The 16,894-nt window shown below is 43.9% G+C and overlaps 1 protein-coding gene across 3 annotated transcripts in view; it reads right to left on the bottom strand.

Annotated features, from left to right (window-relative positions):
• TRAM1 (translocation associated membrane protein 1) overlaps positions 1-14,979 on the bottom strand; it is a 30,087-nt gene extending 15,108 nt beyond the window's left edge. The window contains exons 1-6 of one of the 3 annotated variants that reach the window (XM_073330877.1): positions 14,774-14,979; positions 10,763-10,826; positions 9,213-9,334; positions 8,898-9,014; positions 8,114-8,172; positions 7,536-7,620 (exon numbers count right to left, since the gene is read on the bottom strand). In XM_073330877.1, the coding sequence (XP_073186978.1) occupies positions 7,536-7,620; positions 8,114-8,172; positions 8,898-9,014; positions 9,213-9,334; positions 10,763-10,826; positions 14,774-14,896 (570 nt within the window). In that variant the 5' untranslated portion in view covers positions 14,897-14,979. Of the gene's footprint in view, positions 1-7,535; positions 7,621-8,113; positions 8,173-8,897; positions 9,015-9,212; positions 9,335-10,762; positions 10,827-12,584; positions 12,628-14,004; positions 14,024-14,773 lie in introns of those variants that run through there. The other 2 variants (XM_073330878.1, XM_073330880.2) reach the window with 2 other exon arrangements.
• Between the last annotated feature and the right edge of the window lie 1,915 nt (positions 14,980-16,894).

Below are 16,894 nucleotides of genomic sequence, written 5' to 3'. Positions count from 1 at the left end.
GGCTCAAGCCATACCTTCTAGAGATGCCACTAGCTGGACTACAGGCATCAACTGAGGGATCTTTCCTCAAAGTTTCTTTGGACCAGAAACGCCTGCAAGGGAGGAGATGCAGGCTCCGATATTTATCTCCCAGCCTATGAGGATCACTGAACAGCAAGAAGAGAGACCTGGACTTATTGAAGGGTTATGTTCAAGAAAGGTAAGCAGAGGAGAAATCCAGGAAATGCCAGCAGACTGAGCCTAGTTGCAAAGTTTGGACAGAAGATAGCTTGGAAAGGCAAGCACAAGTTCAAAGGAGTCTGAACAAACAACATTTAGAAGCAGAATTTAGGCTCCAAGGGGAAAAAAAACAGAAACAAGATTAGAGAGTCTAACATAGGTGCTGGAACTAGGGGTGCTGCAGCACCCCATGGATTGAAGTGGATCCCACTTACAGTTTGGTTCAAAGGCTCTCAGCACCCCCACTATAAAAACTGTTCCAGTACCACTGGAGTTTAAGGCAGCCTCTACCTTACGAAACCTAGTTACAAGGTGATGGGACCCCAATGGAAAATTCTGCTACTGAGTGGAGCAGAGAACTCTTTTTCAAACCTATCTTGAAAAAATCTTAGGATAAAATTGATAAGGGATTTCCTGGCAATGATCACATGAGCTCAACCACACCTTGTAGTAAGCAGAGAAAGTACACTTTTGCAAGCAGAATGGATGACAAGGATTCAGATTTGAGAGCAAGGACCTTTCACAAGTCAGGCCCGAAAACTGAGTGGCACGGGGTTGAAGTGAAGGAAGGAAGAGCTCCTGATATAGTAGTTTCTTTCATTCTAGCAGATAGAGGCTGAGACATCATGCATGACACAGGTCACAAGAGTACACCTCCTGTGGCTTCAGACTCTACTGAGAAATACAATTCTGGCACATACATATTTCCTAGGCTGCCAAGACGAGGCTGTCATTGCAGGCAAAGCCTAAACAGTCAACAGGTGAACCACACCTTCCTATTATTCCACCCCAATTAAGCACAGCAAGGATCCATAATAGACAACAAATGTCCTAGTTGCTCTCTCAGGTCCTCTGGCTCAAAGTGGCTGCCTTTTGCAACAGCAAACTCTGCTGCTATTGCCAGGGCCAGGCATTTTAATTTGCAAGACAATCCTAGGTTTAGAAATTTAAAATATTGTGCAACAAAAAAACTGCTAAACAGTACACAGAGATTTGTTAATTATTCTTTACAAGTCAAACTTTGTTGGAAGCACAAACTAACTTGATGAATTTCTGGGTTTAAAAAACAAATGTTAGCAGCCTGAATCAGCAAACACTGAACACCTTGTGCCATGTAACCATAAAGGACATGGTACGTAAGAGTTTCCTGAAGAACGTAAGGGCTTGGCTACACTTGTGAGTTAGAGCGCATTAAAGGAGCCCTGTCCACACTGGGAAGGCACATAGAGCGCTCTGACTCCATGGCTAAAGCACTCCTGGTACTCCACCTTGGTGAATGGAATAACGTTTTGTGTTCTCCCGCTGGAGCATTGAGGTGCCAGTGTGGACGCCCTGGTCTGTTAGTGAGCTCTGATATGCCTCCAGAAGTGTCCCACAATGCCTGTTCTAGCCACTCTGGTCAACACTTTGAACTCTACTGCCCTGCCCTCAGGTGACCAACCCTCAGACCCGCCCTTTAAATTCTCCGGGAATTTTGAAAATCCGCTTCCTATTTGCTCAGCCAGGTGTGGAGTGCTCTCAGCGAATCTTTCCAGGTGACCATGCCTCCATGCGCCAGACAATCCCCAGTATGGAGCAATGGCGAGGTGCACTCAACCCCCATCATCATGCAGTATAGTCATCCTTAAGTGCAGCACTCATTGCACAGCATTCCAGACAGGAAGGTTGAGTATAATAACAGGACATACGCAAATTGTGATTGTACCGTTCCCCACCCCACCCCCTTGCCCTTTCTGTTTCCCAAGCAGTTGTGTTTCTTTTCAATAAATGAATTTTTTGGCTTTGAAAACATTATTATTGCATGAAGTAAAAGATACCTTAGCCCAGGAAAGAAACAGGCACTGCAAGTCAGCGTAGCAAACACAGATTCCTACTAACATTGGAACAACTGCACTTCACTCCTGTGCAGGGCACCAGACATTACTGGTGGCTTTCAGCCTCAAATTGCTCCCTCAAGGCAACCCTAATCTGCAGCCCTGCGCTGGGCCCCTCTAATAGCCCTGCTTTCTGGCTGTTCAAATTCAGCCTCCAGGTGTTGAACCTCCAAGTTCCATGCCTGAGTGAATCATTCACCCTTCCCTTCACAAATGTTATGGAGGGTACAGCACGTGGATATAATGCGTGGATGCTGTCATTAGCCAGGTCCAGCTTCCCATACAGAGAGCACAAGCGGCCCTTTAAATGGCCAAAAGCACACTCCACAGTCATTCTGCACTGACTCAGCCTGTTGTCGAACTGCTCCTTACTGCTGTCAAGGCTCCCTGTGTAGAGTTTCATGAGCTACGGCATTAACGGGTAAGCGGGGTCTCCAAAGATCACAATGGGCATTTTGACTTCCCCTATGGTGATCTTCTGGTCTGAGGAAAAAAAAGTCTCTGCTTGCAGCTTCCTGAACAGACCAGTGTTCCAAAAGATGTGTGTGTCACGCACCTTTCTGGGCCAGCCTGTGTTAATGTCAATGAAACACCCACACTGATCCACAAGCATCTGGAGAACCACAGAGAAATACCCCTTCTGATTAACGTACTCTGAGGCTAGGTGGGCTGGTGCCAGAATTGGAATATGCACGCCATCTATCACCCCTCCGCAGTTATGGAAATCCATTTGTGCAAAGCCATCCACAATGTCATGCATGTTACCCAAAGTCACGGTTCTTCTGAGCAGGATGCGATTAATGGCCCTGCAAACTTGTATCAACACAATTTCAATGGTCGACTTTCCCACTTCAAACTGATTAGCGACTGATAGGTAGCTGCCTGGAGTTGCCAGCTTCCAGATTGCAAACAGCCACCCGCTTCTCCACCGTCAGAGCAGCTTTCAATCTTGTGTCCTTGTGCTGCAGGGTGGAGGGAAGCTCCTCACACAGTCCCATGAAAGGGGCTTTTCTCATCCGAAAGTTCTGCAGCCATTGCTCGTCATCCCAGACTTGCATGATGATATGATCCCACCACTCTGTGCTTGTTTCCTAAGCCCAAAAGCAGCGTTCCACTGTGGTAAGCATGTCCGTGAATGCCACAAGCAAACTCGTGTCATATGCATTTCTCAAATCGATATCATCACTGGAGTGCTCACGGTCACTCTGGATCATAAGGAATAACTCGACTGCCAAACGTGACGTGCTGGTGAGACTCGTCAGTGTACTCCTCCGCAGTTCGGGCTCCATTCCCACAGACCAAAAGGGAAGACAGAATGCGCAGTACAAAAAGTTTTGAAAGACGGTGCCAAATGTGCACGGAAGCACAGGGATTGCTGGGATGCGAACCAATGCATCACAGGGCATTGGGACAGGTCCCAGAATACCCTGCACCTCCCGCCCCCTTCCCATAAGCCACTGAGCCAGAATGGGAAGAGGTGCTCTGTGGGATACCCGCCCATAATGCACCGCTCCCAATGCCGCTGCAAGTTCCACAAATGTGGCCATGCCAGTGCGCCTGCAGCTGCTAGTGTGGACAGACTGCAGCGTTTTCCCTACTGCGCTCTCTGAAGGCGGGTTTAACTCAAAGCGCTCTACATATGCAAGCGCAGCCATGCCCCAAGAAACCTTGATGTAAATACTTTCCGAAGTTTATGGAAAATTAGACATCCACGGGTTTGTCAGAAAGATGAAGTGTTTATCCTGTCGAAAGAATGAGATGCTGATAAGGACAATCCTCTTGTAAATGGATTATAAGAACATCAGAACTGATCCCCCACATACTTTGTTGCCCATGTGAAATGCATGGAACCAGAAGATAAGTCACTTTGACAACAAGGAAGCTCCTTTACACAAAATTAAAATGTAATCTGAAGAAATGCAAGTTTACCACCTTAAAACTGCTTAGTCACTAAAATTAAATAGTTGTTATTCACTAGAATGAAATATTCTGCAATTTACAAGATAGTAACAGCCTTAATCTTAGTCAAGATTTATTAATGCCCACTACAGGAAAGACTTGAGGCAACTGCAAATTCTCTTAAGGAATCATCTTAGAAGTTCATGTAGAAAGCTAGATTACTTTGTTTTCTGATGGATTCATTAACAGTCTGTAGCTGAGCTACTATCTGTATGCATCAGATTTGTATCCTTTACTGACACAGGAAACGGAGTCTGGGACAGCTAATGAAATTGTGCAGGGAATGGACAGAGCTTTAGAAATGGTGGGGATCAAGACAGTAGAGCTCAAATCAAATCTAGATGATCTGAATTTAGATACCACAGCAGTAAATATACGATGTTCAAGTGGCATACAGGCCAAGACACTCAATGATATTGTGGACTGCATTAACCACATCCTTGAGCTTGTTATTTAGCTCTCAAAGATCACCTCTATCCCTAAAAAGCTTAATTTAAAAAAAAAAAAATCAAATTTTGTTATTTAAGTTCCAACTTCAAGCATTTGATCTCAGAAGTATCTGCTGGGTTGCTAGTCAGTCCAGGAAACTGAAAAAAGTGATCACGATAACTTGGCTATCATCTACGTCAAACACACTGCAAAAACTCAAGCACAAAGTCTAATGTACTCTGAAAGAAATCAAGGCATACAAGTTTGTGAGCTCATCATGATAGACTCAATCACCATTGTGACTGAAATTCCTTGCTTTTTAAGTTGAGGGTTTCTTGTTGCTGGAGGAACCACAAAATCTAGAAAAAGACTATCGCAGCCCATATCTGTGTTCAGTAGAACTACTAATTTAAATATCCAATATGACTAAGGATAGCAGAGTCAGGCCTTTAACCAGCTTCATTTAAGAAATTGTCTACTTGAACATTTAGTTTCTAACAAGCTGGGTTGTCAATCTACCTCACGCTCGTCTGCCATGGACTCTCTGTCCACGTGGACGCAACTCTGATTTAGTCCCATTTAAAAGAGAACTAGCTCAAAGTGCATTAACAAACTGTTAACACACATCAGTAGGGTGCACGCAGACAGTCTGCAGCAGAATAGTGTGGGGCAGATCCAGACCCCAGCTTGCTGCAAACTAAATGTTTATGTAGACAAGCCCTAATTGTACTGGTAAGTATACATGCAGTGCTCTAAATTTACAAATTACTGTAGCATAATTTTGAAAAGTGTATTAATGTAAATTTAGGAAAGTACTTACTGAGGTCTATTTATGTGCCAAGTGAAAACTTAAGGGTTTAGACATATTAGCAAGTTGGCATATAAATACACCTTAGGGACTGCTCTCCTAAATTTACCAAGAAAGTTCATAATCTCTTGTGTACTTTTGGACCCTGGAATACTCTGGTATTACTTGTTAGCTGCAGCGGCTATGACCAGGAAAATTTTTTTTTAGTACTTTGAGTTGAGGACGCAAGTTTCCTGCTTTAAAAACTTTTGTTCTGGTAAGAGATGGACACACAGAGTAGATGAAACAGTCATAACCTCTAACTCCCCTTACCAATAATCAACCTCTCACTTCTCTTTTCTCAAGAGCACAAAAAATTAGTTCTTTGCCAGAGACAGAGAAAGGAAGGAAGTTGCAGTGTTCACATCTGTTGAAAAGATGGAGAAGCGTGAATAATCAGCATATTGGAGGCACTGCAGACCAAAGCCCTTGTGATCTATCCTGGCACTCTTTCACACACTGAGCTAGATGGGATCTGGCAGGTATCAACTTCCAAACCTCATTAAAAAAAAAGAACAGAGGCACCCAATAACACAATCCAACCAGCTCTACCAAGTCCTGAACACAGACAAGCAAAGGCTTTTGGTTATTTCACTTTATTAGATATAACTAATAAAATAAGAACACTTGGCCTCTGCCCATTTTCAAAAGGAGGTGACTATTATAATATTAACAGGACTCAATAATGCACCTATTGAAATCAATGGTAGATTTAAAATTTCAAAGAAGGGAGTACATTTGATTGGGCAGGTTAAAAAACTTTGACAACACTATGTCTTGTATACTTCTCTCCATGAAAGTGACTTCTGAAACTAGTTAATGTTTTGGAAAAACACACGCTTTTGGGGTGCTCAAATGATGTTACAGAACTCACACCTATTACCACCCCAAGATCAGCTATAACGGATACTTGATTTTTACAGTCTAACTCAGGACAGTCTCCCTTTGCTAAATAAATATATGTGCTGTTTCTTAAACTTCCTTGAGCTGGCCAGGTGGGTAATCTTTACACTAACTCCCCAAAGATATTTATTTAAGATTCTCTGGAGTTGGTAAATAAGACAATAATTACTACTAACCCTGCAATAAGCATCAGATATGAAATTTTTTTCATTTTAGTGAAAACTTACTCAGACTACGAATTAAAAAAAAGAAGTTTGAAAAAGCAAAAGGAAAGAACTCTGACATTTATCTTTACTAAATCAGAAGACCAGAGTCAATTTTGTTTACATAGAACGTATTAATATTTAGAGAAAATACTTGACTACACAAATATAATTGAGGCCCAGAAATTAGAAGGATTTAAAAAATAAAATTAGACAGAAGGAAAATGAGAACATCCATACTTACTTCAGCAAGGAAAAACTGAAGGATTATAAACTCATTCTTCAATGTATAAACCAATCTGACAGATATTATGCAGACCCCACTTACAGTTTCTTCTGAAGCATTTGGTAACTCACCATTCTCAGAGACAGGATACTGGATCAGCTGGACCACTGGTAAATCTATTCTACTAAACTTTATGTTCTTAAATGTGTGTAATCACTTGTAATTACAAAGAACCAGGGCTGGATTCTGCCCCTGTAAAGGCAATGGCAAAAACCCCTGACTTCAACGATGCAAGATTGGACCATAAATGGCAAGATTCAGTTGTCTTTAACAACAATTAAACCAGAAGCCACCACTTAGATTTTGTCATATTCGACTGACCGTTTCACCCTTTGAGAGTTGAAAGTTATGATGCAACATTTTTATAACAAACTAATTTAAAAGTATTATTTAAAACACAGGTTAAAATTGAGAATTTTCCTTATAAATGAATTTCTGATTTGCAGTTCTTTAAAGTGTATAATAGAATGTCAATCTTATTTGCACGAAATAGGGCTTGCATGGAAGTAGTATTACAATGATAGCTCCTTCTGAGAAAGGCAACAGCTCCGTTCACAATGGAGATACTGAAACAATTATAGGTATTTCAAAGTACTACTAAGAAAAATGCTTTAACACATTCTTCAATAAATATGCAGCTATCTAATCAGCTCTTTGATACACAGAATCGAAAGTATGTTCGTAGTCTACAAAAATAAGTGAACTATTGGTGGATACAGAAGCATATAAAATTATACTGAAACCCTAATTTCTGGCACAGTTGTGAAAGCACAGCAGTATTTTCACCATTAAGATAAAAAATGTTTTCCTCTTACTTTTTTGGTTTTCTGGAAGTACAATTCTGGAAAAGCATGAAACCAGTATGCCAACTGTGAGATGTAGAAAAACTTCATTTGAAACCTGCATGGTAAAATAAAATACATCACTTCTGTAATTGCAGTCCAAACTCAAACATTTCACAGTTTCCTGCATACTTGGTTAACCATGGATTTTACAATAAAAGGAATGCAGCATCTTCTCAACATTATTCACAGAAATAAGGTTTTTGGAAAATAACAAAAAGAACAGGAGTACTTGTGGCACCTTATAGACTCAAGTACTCCTGTTCTTTTTGCGGATACAGACTAACACAGCTGCTACTCTGAAACCTGGAAAATAACAATGATCCAAAAAAGGTATTACAAGAACTGGCTAAATGCAACTTCATTCTCTGCAGTATTGCCCTTAAGAAGTACTATTTCTGGTAGTTATTTTAGAGTTGTGGGGCATCAAGTTCTAAGCAGAGATTTTAACCACCTCCATTATTGCACCCTTTAGTTAGTCTAAACAAAATACCTACTCTGGGCCATAAGGATTATCACACTTCTAACATTGAAGAAGGAATAAACCTTACGGAATCAGAATGTGTGGATAGTCCTTCCATAGAGACGTTGGATCCGATACATAGTTCTCCTGAAAATACATAAAACTGTTGGCTACCTTTTAATCACAGGACAAAGACAATAAATACAGAAGCCAGTGATGAAAGTCTGTCACATTTCTCATTTACAGCACACGTGCTATGGAAGCAGTATAAGCAAAACCAGAAAATGCACTCTTATTCCAGAATAAGAGTGTTCATACATAGAGTTAGTTCCAGTATAAGGATATAATTATACCAGTCAATTTAGTCATGTCAGCAAGCCCTGAGTATTACTGGAGACAAGAAGAGACTTCTGTTTCTGGAAACTGGAATTTAGTAGATTTTTTTGCTTTTTAAGAGAATCTCAAAACTCTTCACAAAAAGTAATAATGCCTTAACACTTAGAGTTTGACCAGTATTTAAAATAAATTTTAGAGGTAAGTAACCAGAAACATAGTCACTTGTTTACAGTCATACAGCAATGAAGGGTTGGAACAAAGATAAGGAGTCCTGACTCATTCCCATACTCAAAAATTGATTTATTGTTTGAAAGGCAGAACCCCCAAAATTAGGGTGGAGAAAGGAAATCTACCATCACAAGCACTAACTGGCATTGAACTGTGACAGATCTAAATACAGTAGGCAAAAGACTTCTCTGATCTAATATTAAAATACATGGCTGAAAACTACACTAAGTAATTTTCATAGCACAAAAGTTAGATGAGCAAGGGTATGATATCTGACAATATAAATGAAAGATAAAAGACATACTCACAGAGACAAGAATATTCGTGCCCCAGACACATGAGAAGAGGTAGAATGCACTAAGCTGTCCAGATTCATTGAACTTGCTGTGTTTTGTTTTGGAAAAGTGCATTCTCCTGTTAATTTTCTAAAACAGAAGTTATTTATGTTATTGATAAACATATTGAGCCATTTTAAGAGAAGGATGGTTAGATGTTTCTTATGTAGTAGTTTTCATAAAATATCTAAAATTGAAGTCAATCTAGCCATGCATTCTAATTAAATTTTACAATAATAATTTATACCAGATTTATCTTAATGGAAGAAATGCATACTTGGTACTTACATCAAGCACATACTCCTGAATAATGGCATGTATGATTATTGCTACCAGCATGTAGAAGAAAACTGTAGCCAAGTCCTTGATACCATAATGATAAAGGGAGATTGTTTCTGTAGATTGTTCTTCTGAAGGACAAAAACAAAGTTTTAAAACTCATTATGAAGATCCTGTTTAGTCCAATTAACAGTATGTTTGTCTATTTCTCAAAGCAGTATTGTTAAGACAACAAATCAATTAAGAAGATATTCCTATTTTGTGCTGGATACAAATTGAAACCAAATTAATGATTCATGATTGCACAACTCACTAGAGACTTAGTTTATAATAATCAACTCCCTCCCATTAACTTAATGTGTCTGTAGAGATGTACAATGGAAAACATATCTAATGTATGTAAAAAGAAAAGGAGTACTTGTGGCACCTTAGAGACTAACCAATTTATCTGAGCATGAGCTTTCGTGAGCTACAGCTCACTTCATCGGATGCATACCGTGGAAACTGCAGCAGACTTTATATACACACAGAGATCATGAAACAATACCTCCTCCCACCCCACTGTCCTGCTGGTAATAGCTTATCTAAAGTGATCATCAAGTTGGGCCATTTCCAGCACAAATCCAGGTTTTCTCACCCTCCACCCCCCCCCCCCCCCACACAAACTCACTCTCCTGCTGGTAATAGCCCATCCAAAGTGACAACTCTCTACACAATGTGCATGATAATCAAGGTGGGCCATTTCCTGCACAAATCCAGGTTCTCTCACCCCCTCACCCCCCTCCAAAAAACACACACACAAACTCACTATCCTGACCACTCTGGTCACTTTGGATGAGCTATTACCAGCAGGAGAGTGAGTTTGTGTGGGGGGGGGGGGGTGGAGGGTGAGAAAACCTGGATTTGTGCTGGAAATGGCCCAAGTTGGTGATCACTTTAGATAAGCTATTAGCAGCAGGACAGTGGGGTGGGAGGAGGTATTGTTTCATGATCTCTGTGTGTATATAAAGTCTGCTGCAGTTTCCACGGTATGCATCCGATGAAGTGAGCTGTAGCTCGCGAAAGCTCATGCTCAAATAAATTGGTTAGTCTCTAAGGTGCCACAAGTCCTCCTTTTCTTTTTGCGAATACAGACTAACACGGCTGTTACTCTGAAACCTGTCGCTAATGTAGGTAAACTCCAGAACTCCCTTCTTACAGTTCCTTCTTGACTACTTTAAATTATTTGTCCTCCAACTAGCACAGAGCACTACATACAGGTCCAGAATCCTAATAAAAAAGATATTAAGAGGATTCATGTGCATCTCTGCATCAGGCAATATTTTTAATATGATGAACACAACAGAACAGTCGTAAAAATGATATCACAAGACTAATCTCAAGTGACATAGTTTAAGATTAAGAGTGGATCAGTAAGAATTACTTTGTTCTGCATCCAGACTTGTACTGGGTCAATCTTACAACGAACACTCAATTTGGGAGAGTACAACATACCAGCAATTTATGAACATTCTGTCTACTCCATGGTACTAGCGCTTAAATTCTCAAAAGACACCTACCTGTAGCAGGAATGGTAACGTTGTACTGAAGTGTAACAAAAATGACAGCGGCTTTTGCTGTAATCTGAAAGAACAAGACAAAGTGAGTGTTATAAGATCTAAATGAAAATAAACGAAAGTTTACTAATCAAAAAACACATATCCAGCATGGCGGTGTGAGGTCTTTTTTAGGAGTGGTGGGTGAAATTCTGTGGCCTGCGTTGTGCAGGAGGTCAGACTAGATGATCATAATGGTCCCTTCTGGCCTAGATATCTATGAATCTATGGCTTGAACTAGAAAAGCAGTGGAGGCAGGGTGCTTGGCAACGATAAAGAAAAGGAACCTCATCTCAAAGTCATCTGATCTGACTTTCAACAGGCAGAACTGCCTATCTAGGAAAGCAAACTCCCACAATGCAGGGACTGAGCATTGCCAGAATACTTTAACAATCCTCTCCAAGAAGTCTCCTCCAAACTGCCTATTTTCCAGTTAATCCCTCTTTCCACCACATTAAACTAATAACACAAGCTGCAATTCCCTTTCCACTATGCTTCCCTCTAATATACCGAAGTATTGTAATGCCAAGTCACCTATTTTTAGACCACTACCTTTGACCTTATAATTTTAGTCAATCTCTGGTTATAGCCTTGTTTCAAACTCAATTTTAACATTCCAGCTAAAAATAAAAAAATAAAATAAAATTTAAAAAAAATCACAAACAGGAGGGTAGGGGTGGGCTGGCAGACAAAATATAGAGCAGATGCTGACAGAGCCTTTAAGAAAAAAAATTAATTGCATACCAGGCTCAAAAGAATTAGGCCATGTCTACACTGCCATTTTACAGCACTGCAACTTTCTCACTCAGGGGTGTGAAAAAACACCCCCCTGAGCACTGCAAGTTTCAGCGCTGTAAAGTGGCAGTGTAGACAGTGCTCTCCTCCGGTGGGTGAGGTGGTTTTTTTTGAAGTGCTGGGAGAGCTCTCCCGCAGCACTGGTGCTGCGACTACACAGCTTCGTTAAAGCGCTGCCACGGCTAGTTGAAGTTGCTAGTGAAGTCATACCCTTAGAAATCTTTGAACACTAGAGCACACAAAAAATTAAAATAAGGTGAACAGCATGCAGCTAGAGTAGTGATGCCAATGATTATTCTGGACTATATGAAAAAAAAGATAACAGAAAGTCAGAACAAATGCAGAATAAAATTGCTACCTTTCTTTAGGAATTTTTTTTTTTTTTTTTAAATAAAGAGCAGCACCACATTCTCTTTTCTACTCCTATTTCAAACAGGAAACCTAGTGTAAAATAGTAAAGACTGAAAAAGCTTCCATGAAATCCACTTAATACCCCCAAACAGGTTTTTAAAAAAACAAAAACAAAAAAAATCAAGTTCAGAATATCTGGAACTGAAGAGTTTAAGGAATCCAACTACTTCTCTAGTGCCGTACTGTCCATCACCCATTATCACCCCTATCCAGCTTACATCATCTATGCAACATCTACTTCTAATGTTTGGAAAAGTATTTACAAAAGGTCAAAATATCTAAAGACCATAAAATCCCATTTCCTGTACAAAAAATAATTTCCAGTGGCCACCTAGCCATTTTTTATTTTGTCCTTTGCTTCTAGGGCTCTACAATGTTTTTACAGCTTTCATGTCGCGGAATACATATTGACATGAAGTACAATCCACGGTGCACCACTTCTGTTGATACCGAACTAACACAAAGAATAAAGATCGGCAGAGCCTTAAAAGTTTCATAGTAAAAGCAACTACTAAAGAAGGTCTTCGTAGGTACAGAATAGCATGTAGTGGGAAAGACTGAACATAAATTAAAAACTTACACTCCAGTACACAAAAATCTTTTCAGCATCAGCAAGATCAGTTACTACAACAAACAATAAGATATTAGCACTTTGTTTTTGAAAACAGTGAATCATACAGGTGTACATAAAAAGGAAAAAATTCAAATCCATCCTTCTTCCTCTCCCCACAAAAACAGTGTATAGACGGTCTTCACAACCAAAACTATCTGGGAAGATAGACATATCTGGCTTTCAGAGGCAAGTCTTAGCATAGCATAGGAGAGTTATGTATTTCTTTTAAACCCCTACTCTCCAACCTATGTTGATAATCTGCTGCCTTCGGATACTATTACTTAAAGTTGGAAAAAACGGATATCAAAAACTAGTCATATAAAAAAATGCTTATAAATCTTCAGGCTGCTCACCAAATGAATAAGGGACTGATTATGCTCTTAAGAATCATGGTAACACTGACGGACTACTAGCTCATCAAATTGAGACTCTTATCTTGGTGCTAAGTGAGTGCTATTCTGAAGGGAGTATGTATATTACCAGTTTTTGTGCATTATCTCAATAAGCAACTGAAGAGAGGAAGAGAGACATTTTGTAAAATAGGAGATCCAATAGACAAATTTGCCATTTCTTTTTCACTTCAGTGACTTAACAGAAAATATAGAAAACTAGACTAGTTTTAATTTTCAATTTGATCAGATGGGTTAGTCAGTAAGTGTACTCTGACTTTTAACCATTGTCTCAGAAGCAGCTAAAAAATACCTAGTTTTTTGTTGTCCCAGGCAGCAGCATATTGCCACTTTTCTGGCCAGTTGTCATAAGAACTCAGTTATGAGCCTGAAAGCAGACAGATGCACCTTTAAAGCTTAGTGGATACTCAGGAGTGGGATGCTAAATCTTCACTAACCCAAACTGATTTTGCATGGCAAGGTCATCCATCTTCCCAATAATTACTACCCAAGCAAGACACCTAAGCCACTGAACTGCAAGGGCAGGAAAATGGAATGCACCTGCCCACCAGCAGCTGTCTCCACCTTCGGCTGCTGCCTGGAGATGCAAAGCGCACCTCTGAGTGTCTCTAAGGTGCCACAAGTCCTCCTTTTCTTTTTGCGAATACAGACTAACACGGCTGCTACTCTGAAAACTGTTTGTGCGGCTCCCCGCCTAGTGCTGCTGTTTCCTCCCACACGTGTTTGCGGCGGGGGGTGTGAATCACGCAGCGAGTGAGCAGCTGCTCAGGACAGGGCGGCAACCGCGGTCACCCAGGGGAAGGGGCAGCCGGGACACGTCACTGCTCGCTCCCCTTTCCCGGGAGCTCGCTGGGGGCACAGCCGCCGCCGCCCCACCCCCTGGGGCTTCCCTTGCTGCCCGGCTCCAGCCACCGCACAGAGGGCAGGAAACGCGCTCCCCGGCAAGGCCTTACGCCCCCCACATCCCCGCTGCTTACACACGGCAGCCTCGCTGGGCCCCAGCCGCCGCTCCGCCTCCCTCAAAACTACGAGCCAGGCGCTCCGTCCCCCGCCCCGCTCCGACTGCCACGTAACCTCGCCGAGGGCTGCCGGAACCGCAGGGCGCTGCGGTTGCTGCTGCACAAAGGGGAAGCAGCAGCAGCAGCAGCAATCGTTACACCGCCCCTAGAACCTAACCCGGGGCCCGCACAAGAGGGCCGGGGGGCGGGGGGGGGGGAGAGAAAGAGACTTGCGGGCGCTGTCCCAGGGAACGGAGCACGGCCCAGCTCCAACAGCTCCCTCCCCAACACGCCCCTCCTGCAACGTGTCGGCCGGCAGCGGCAGCTCCCGCAGCAGCCCGCTCGGGTGAGCCCCGCCGGCGAGCGGGGCAGGCAGAGCGCCGAGCAGGGGATACACACGGCGCCAGGAGCCCCCAGGTATGGGGGGGGGGTGTGGTGGTGGTGAGGTGAGCTCGGTATCACGACCCCCTCCGTCCCTCGGGGCACAGAGGGAGGAGGAGCCCGAGCAGCCCAAACCCCGCCCGGCTGGGCCAGCTCAGCGTATCAGCTACACACACATCCACCCTGAGAGTAGCGCTCCCTGCACCCCCCAGCTCCGGGCCACGCACCCCGCAGCTCCGGGGCACGCAAGGCCCCTCTCCGCAGGTCAGGGCACTCGGGGCGGGCACCTCCCCCGCCCCGGGCCGTGCGCAGCCCGCTCAGCCTGCCCGGGGCGTGCGGGCAGCCGCGGGCTCCCAGGGCGGCTCACCTCGAACATGAGCCCCAGCAGGAAGACCATGGCCACGCAGGAGACGATGTCCGCGTGGTTCTGCACGATGAACTCGTGGCTCAGCACGGGCGGGTTCTTGCTGCTCTTCTTGCGGATCGCCATGGTGGCGGGCAAGGAGCTGGGAGCCTCCGCGGCCAGGAAGGGGCGGAGGAGGGGGCGCCCCGCCCAGCTCCTCTAGCGCTCCGCACGGGAGGGAAGTGGCTCGTCCTAGCTCCGCCTGCGGCCAGAGAGGGACCCCTTGGCCGGCCGCTGGGAAGCCGCAGCGCCACCTGCTGGCGGGCGGCGGCGACGCCTGGCCTGACTCCTCCTTGTCTGGCGAGCGGGGCGCTCGGGAAGGGTAAGGGCGGCCGTTGGCTCCCTGTTGTTGCATGGGCCGCTGAGCTGACGTTCAAACTGACCAATCACAATGCCCCGCGTCAGGGCCAGGCTAGCGTTAAAAAGGGCTAAGTAGGGGGCACGTTTTGCTACCTGCAGCATTTATTCAGGCATCAGGTGCGGTGTCACTGTTTGCTACCTCGCTCTTTCTCATGAGTCCCCGGGTAGCAAATTCTGACAGGACACCAAGCGTCTGTCACAAGCTAGCTGGCCCTGGCCCAGAAGATGACAAAGGTGAGAGGTCGCAAACCATGATGGACAGTTTTTGCTCTTTACAATTTGCTACTGTTTTGAAATCTCCATTGTCAACGTGTTGTTTCAGAGTACCAGCCGTGTTAGTCCGTATTCGCAAAAAGAAAAGGAGTACTTGTGGCACCTTAGAGACTAACCAATTTATCTGAGCATAAGCTTTCCTGAGCTATAGCTCACTTCATCGGATGCATACTGTGGCAAGTGTAGAAGATCTTTTTATATACACACAAACCATATAGTGGTAAACACCCATTTGTGTGTATAAAAAGATCTTCTGTACTTTCCACAGTATGCATCCGATGAAGTGAGCTGTAGCTCACGAAAGCTTATGCTCAAATAAATTGGTTAGTCTCTAAAGTGCCACAAGTCCTCCTTTTCTTATTGTCAATGTGGACACAAATAAAGAGAGGTATTTTAAAAGTTTAAAAACTTGTTTATATACCTTGTTACAATAATCAAGAAGAGCTTACTCTACCTTTCAATGTTTTTTTTCAAAAACAAGCATCTGAACATATTTAGAGTGTTAACACTTCATTCTTTACTGAAATGTACATTAAAATAATGGGCAGCACATGAACCACCGACTGGGGGAAGCTAGCCCCCCGCCCCACCCCTTCCACCTGAGGCCCCTCCCAACCTCCACCACAGCCACTGGCCCCGGCCCCAGGCTAGCGCCCCCAGCCCCGGAGCTTGGCAGGCATCTGGTTTTTGACTGGAATGCCCAGTCGAAAAGAGACTCTGGTGGCTCCGATCAGCACTGCTGACCGGGCCGTTAAAAGTCCAGTCGGCGGTGCTGTGGGGCTAAGGCAGGCTACTCCCTGCCTGTCCTGGCTCTGCACTGCGCCCTGGAAGCGGCCAGCTCCTAGGCAGAGGGGGGTGGCCACGGAGTTCCGTGCGCTGCCCCCACCCCCGAGCACTGGCTCCGCACTCCCATTGGCCAGGAACCATGGCCAGTGGGAGCTAGGGGGGCGGTGCCTGCGGGCTAGAGCAGCACATGGAACCTCCTGACCCCCTGCCGAGGAGCCGGACCTGCTGGCTGCTTCTGGGATGCAGCGTGGAGCCAGGACAGGCAGGGAGCCTGCCTTAGCCCTGCTTGCTGCTGACCAGAAGCCACTCAAGGTAAGCTTGTGCCCCAACCCCAAGCACCAACCCAGCCCTGAGTCCCCCCCAAACCCAGAGCCCCCTGCTGCACCCCAAACCTCTCATCCCTGGCCCCACCTCAGAGCCTGCACCCCCTATTTACTGAACGGTTGCAGTGTTTTAATGCTCATATATATACACACTTAGTTTCATATGATCATATCAGAGACTTATGTTATATATTGATTTGCTATGGCCTGGGTTGCTAATAATATCTTCTCACTCATGCTAGATGCTAGTGTTTTGTGCCCACATTCAGTGAAGCAGTTAACCATGCTCAAATCACACAAGTTCACTCAATGTCCATTATTAAGCACAGTGAGTACAGGTATG

The sequence above is a fragment of the Lepidochelys kempii genome, chromosome 2, assembly GCF_965140285.1.
Source record: "Lepidochelys kempii isolate rLepKem1 chromosome 2, rLepKem1.hap1, whole genome shotgun sequence".
Taxonomy (NCBI): domain Eukaryota; kingdom Metazoa; phylum Chordata; order Testudines; family Cheloniidae; genus Lepidochelys; species Lepidochelys kempii.
Note: the sequence above shows the minus strand (reverse complement) of the source record. Positions and strands in the feature narration are given on the sequence as shown.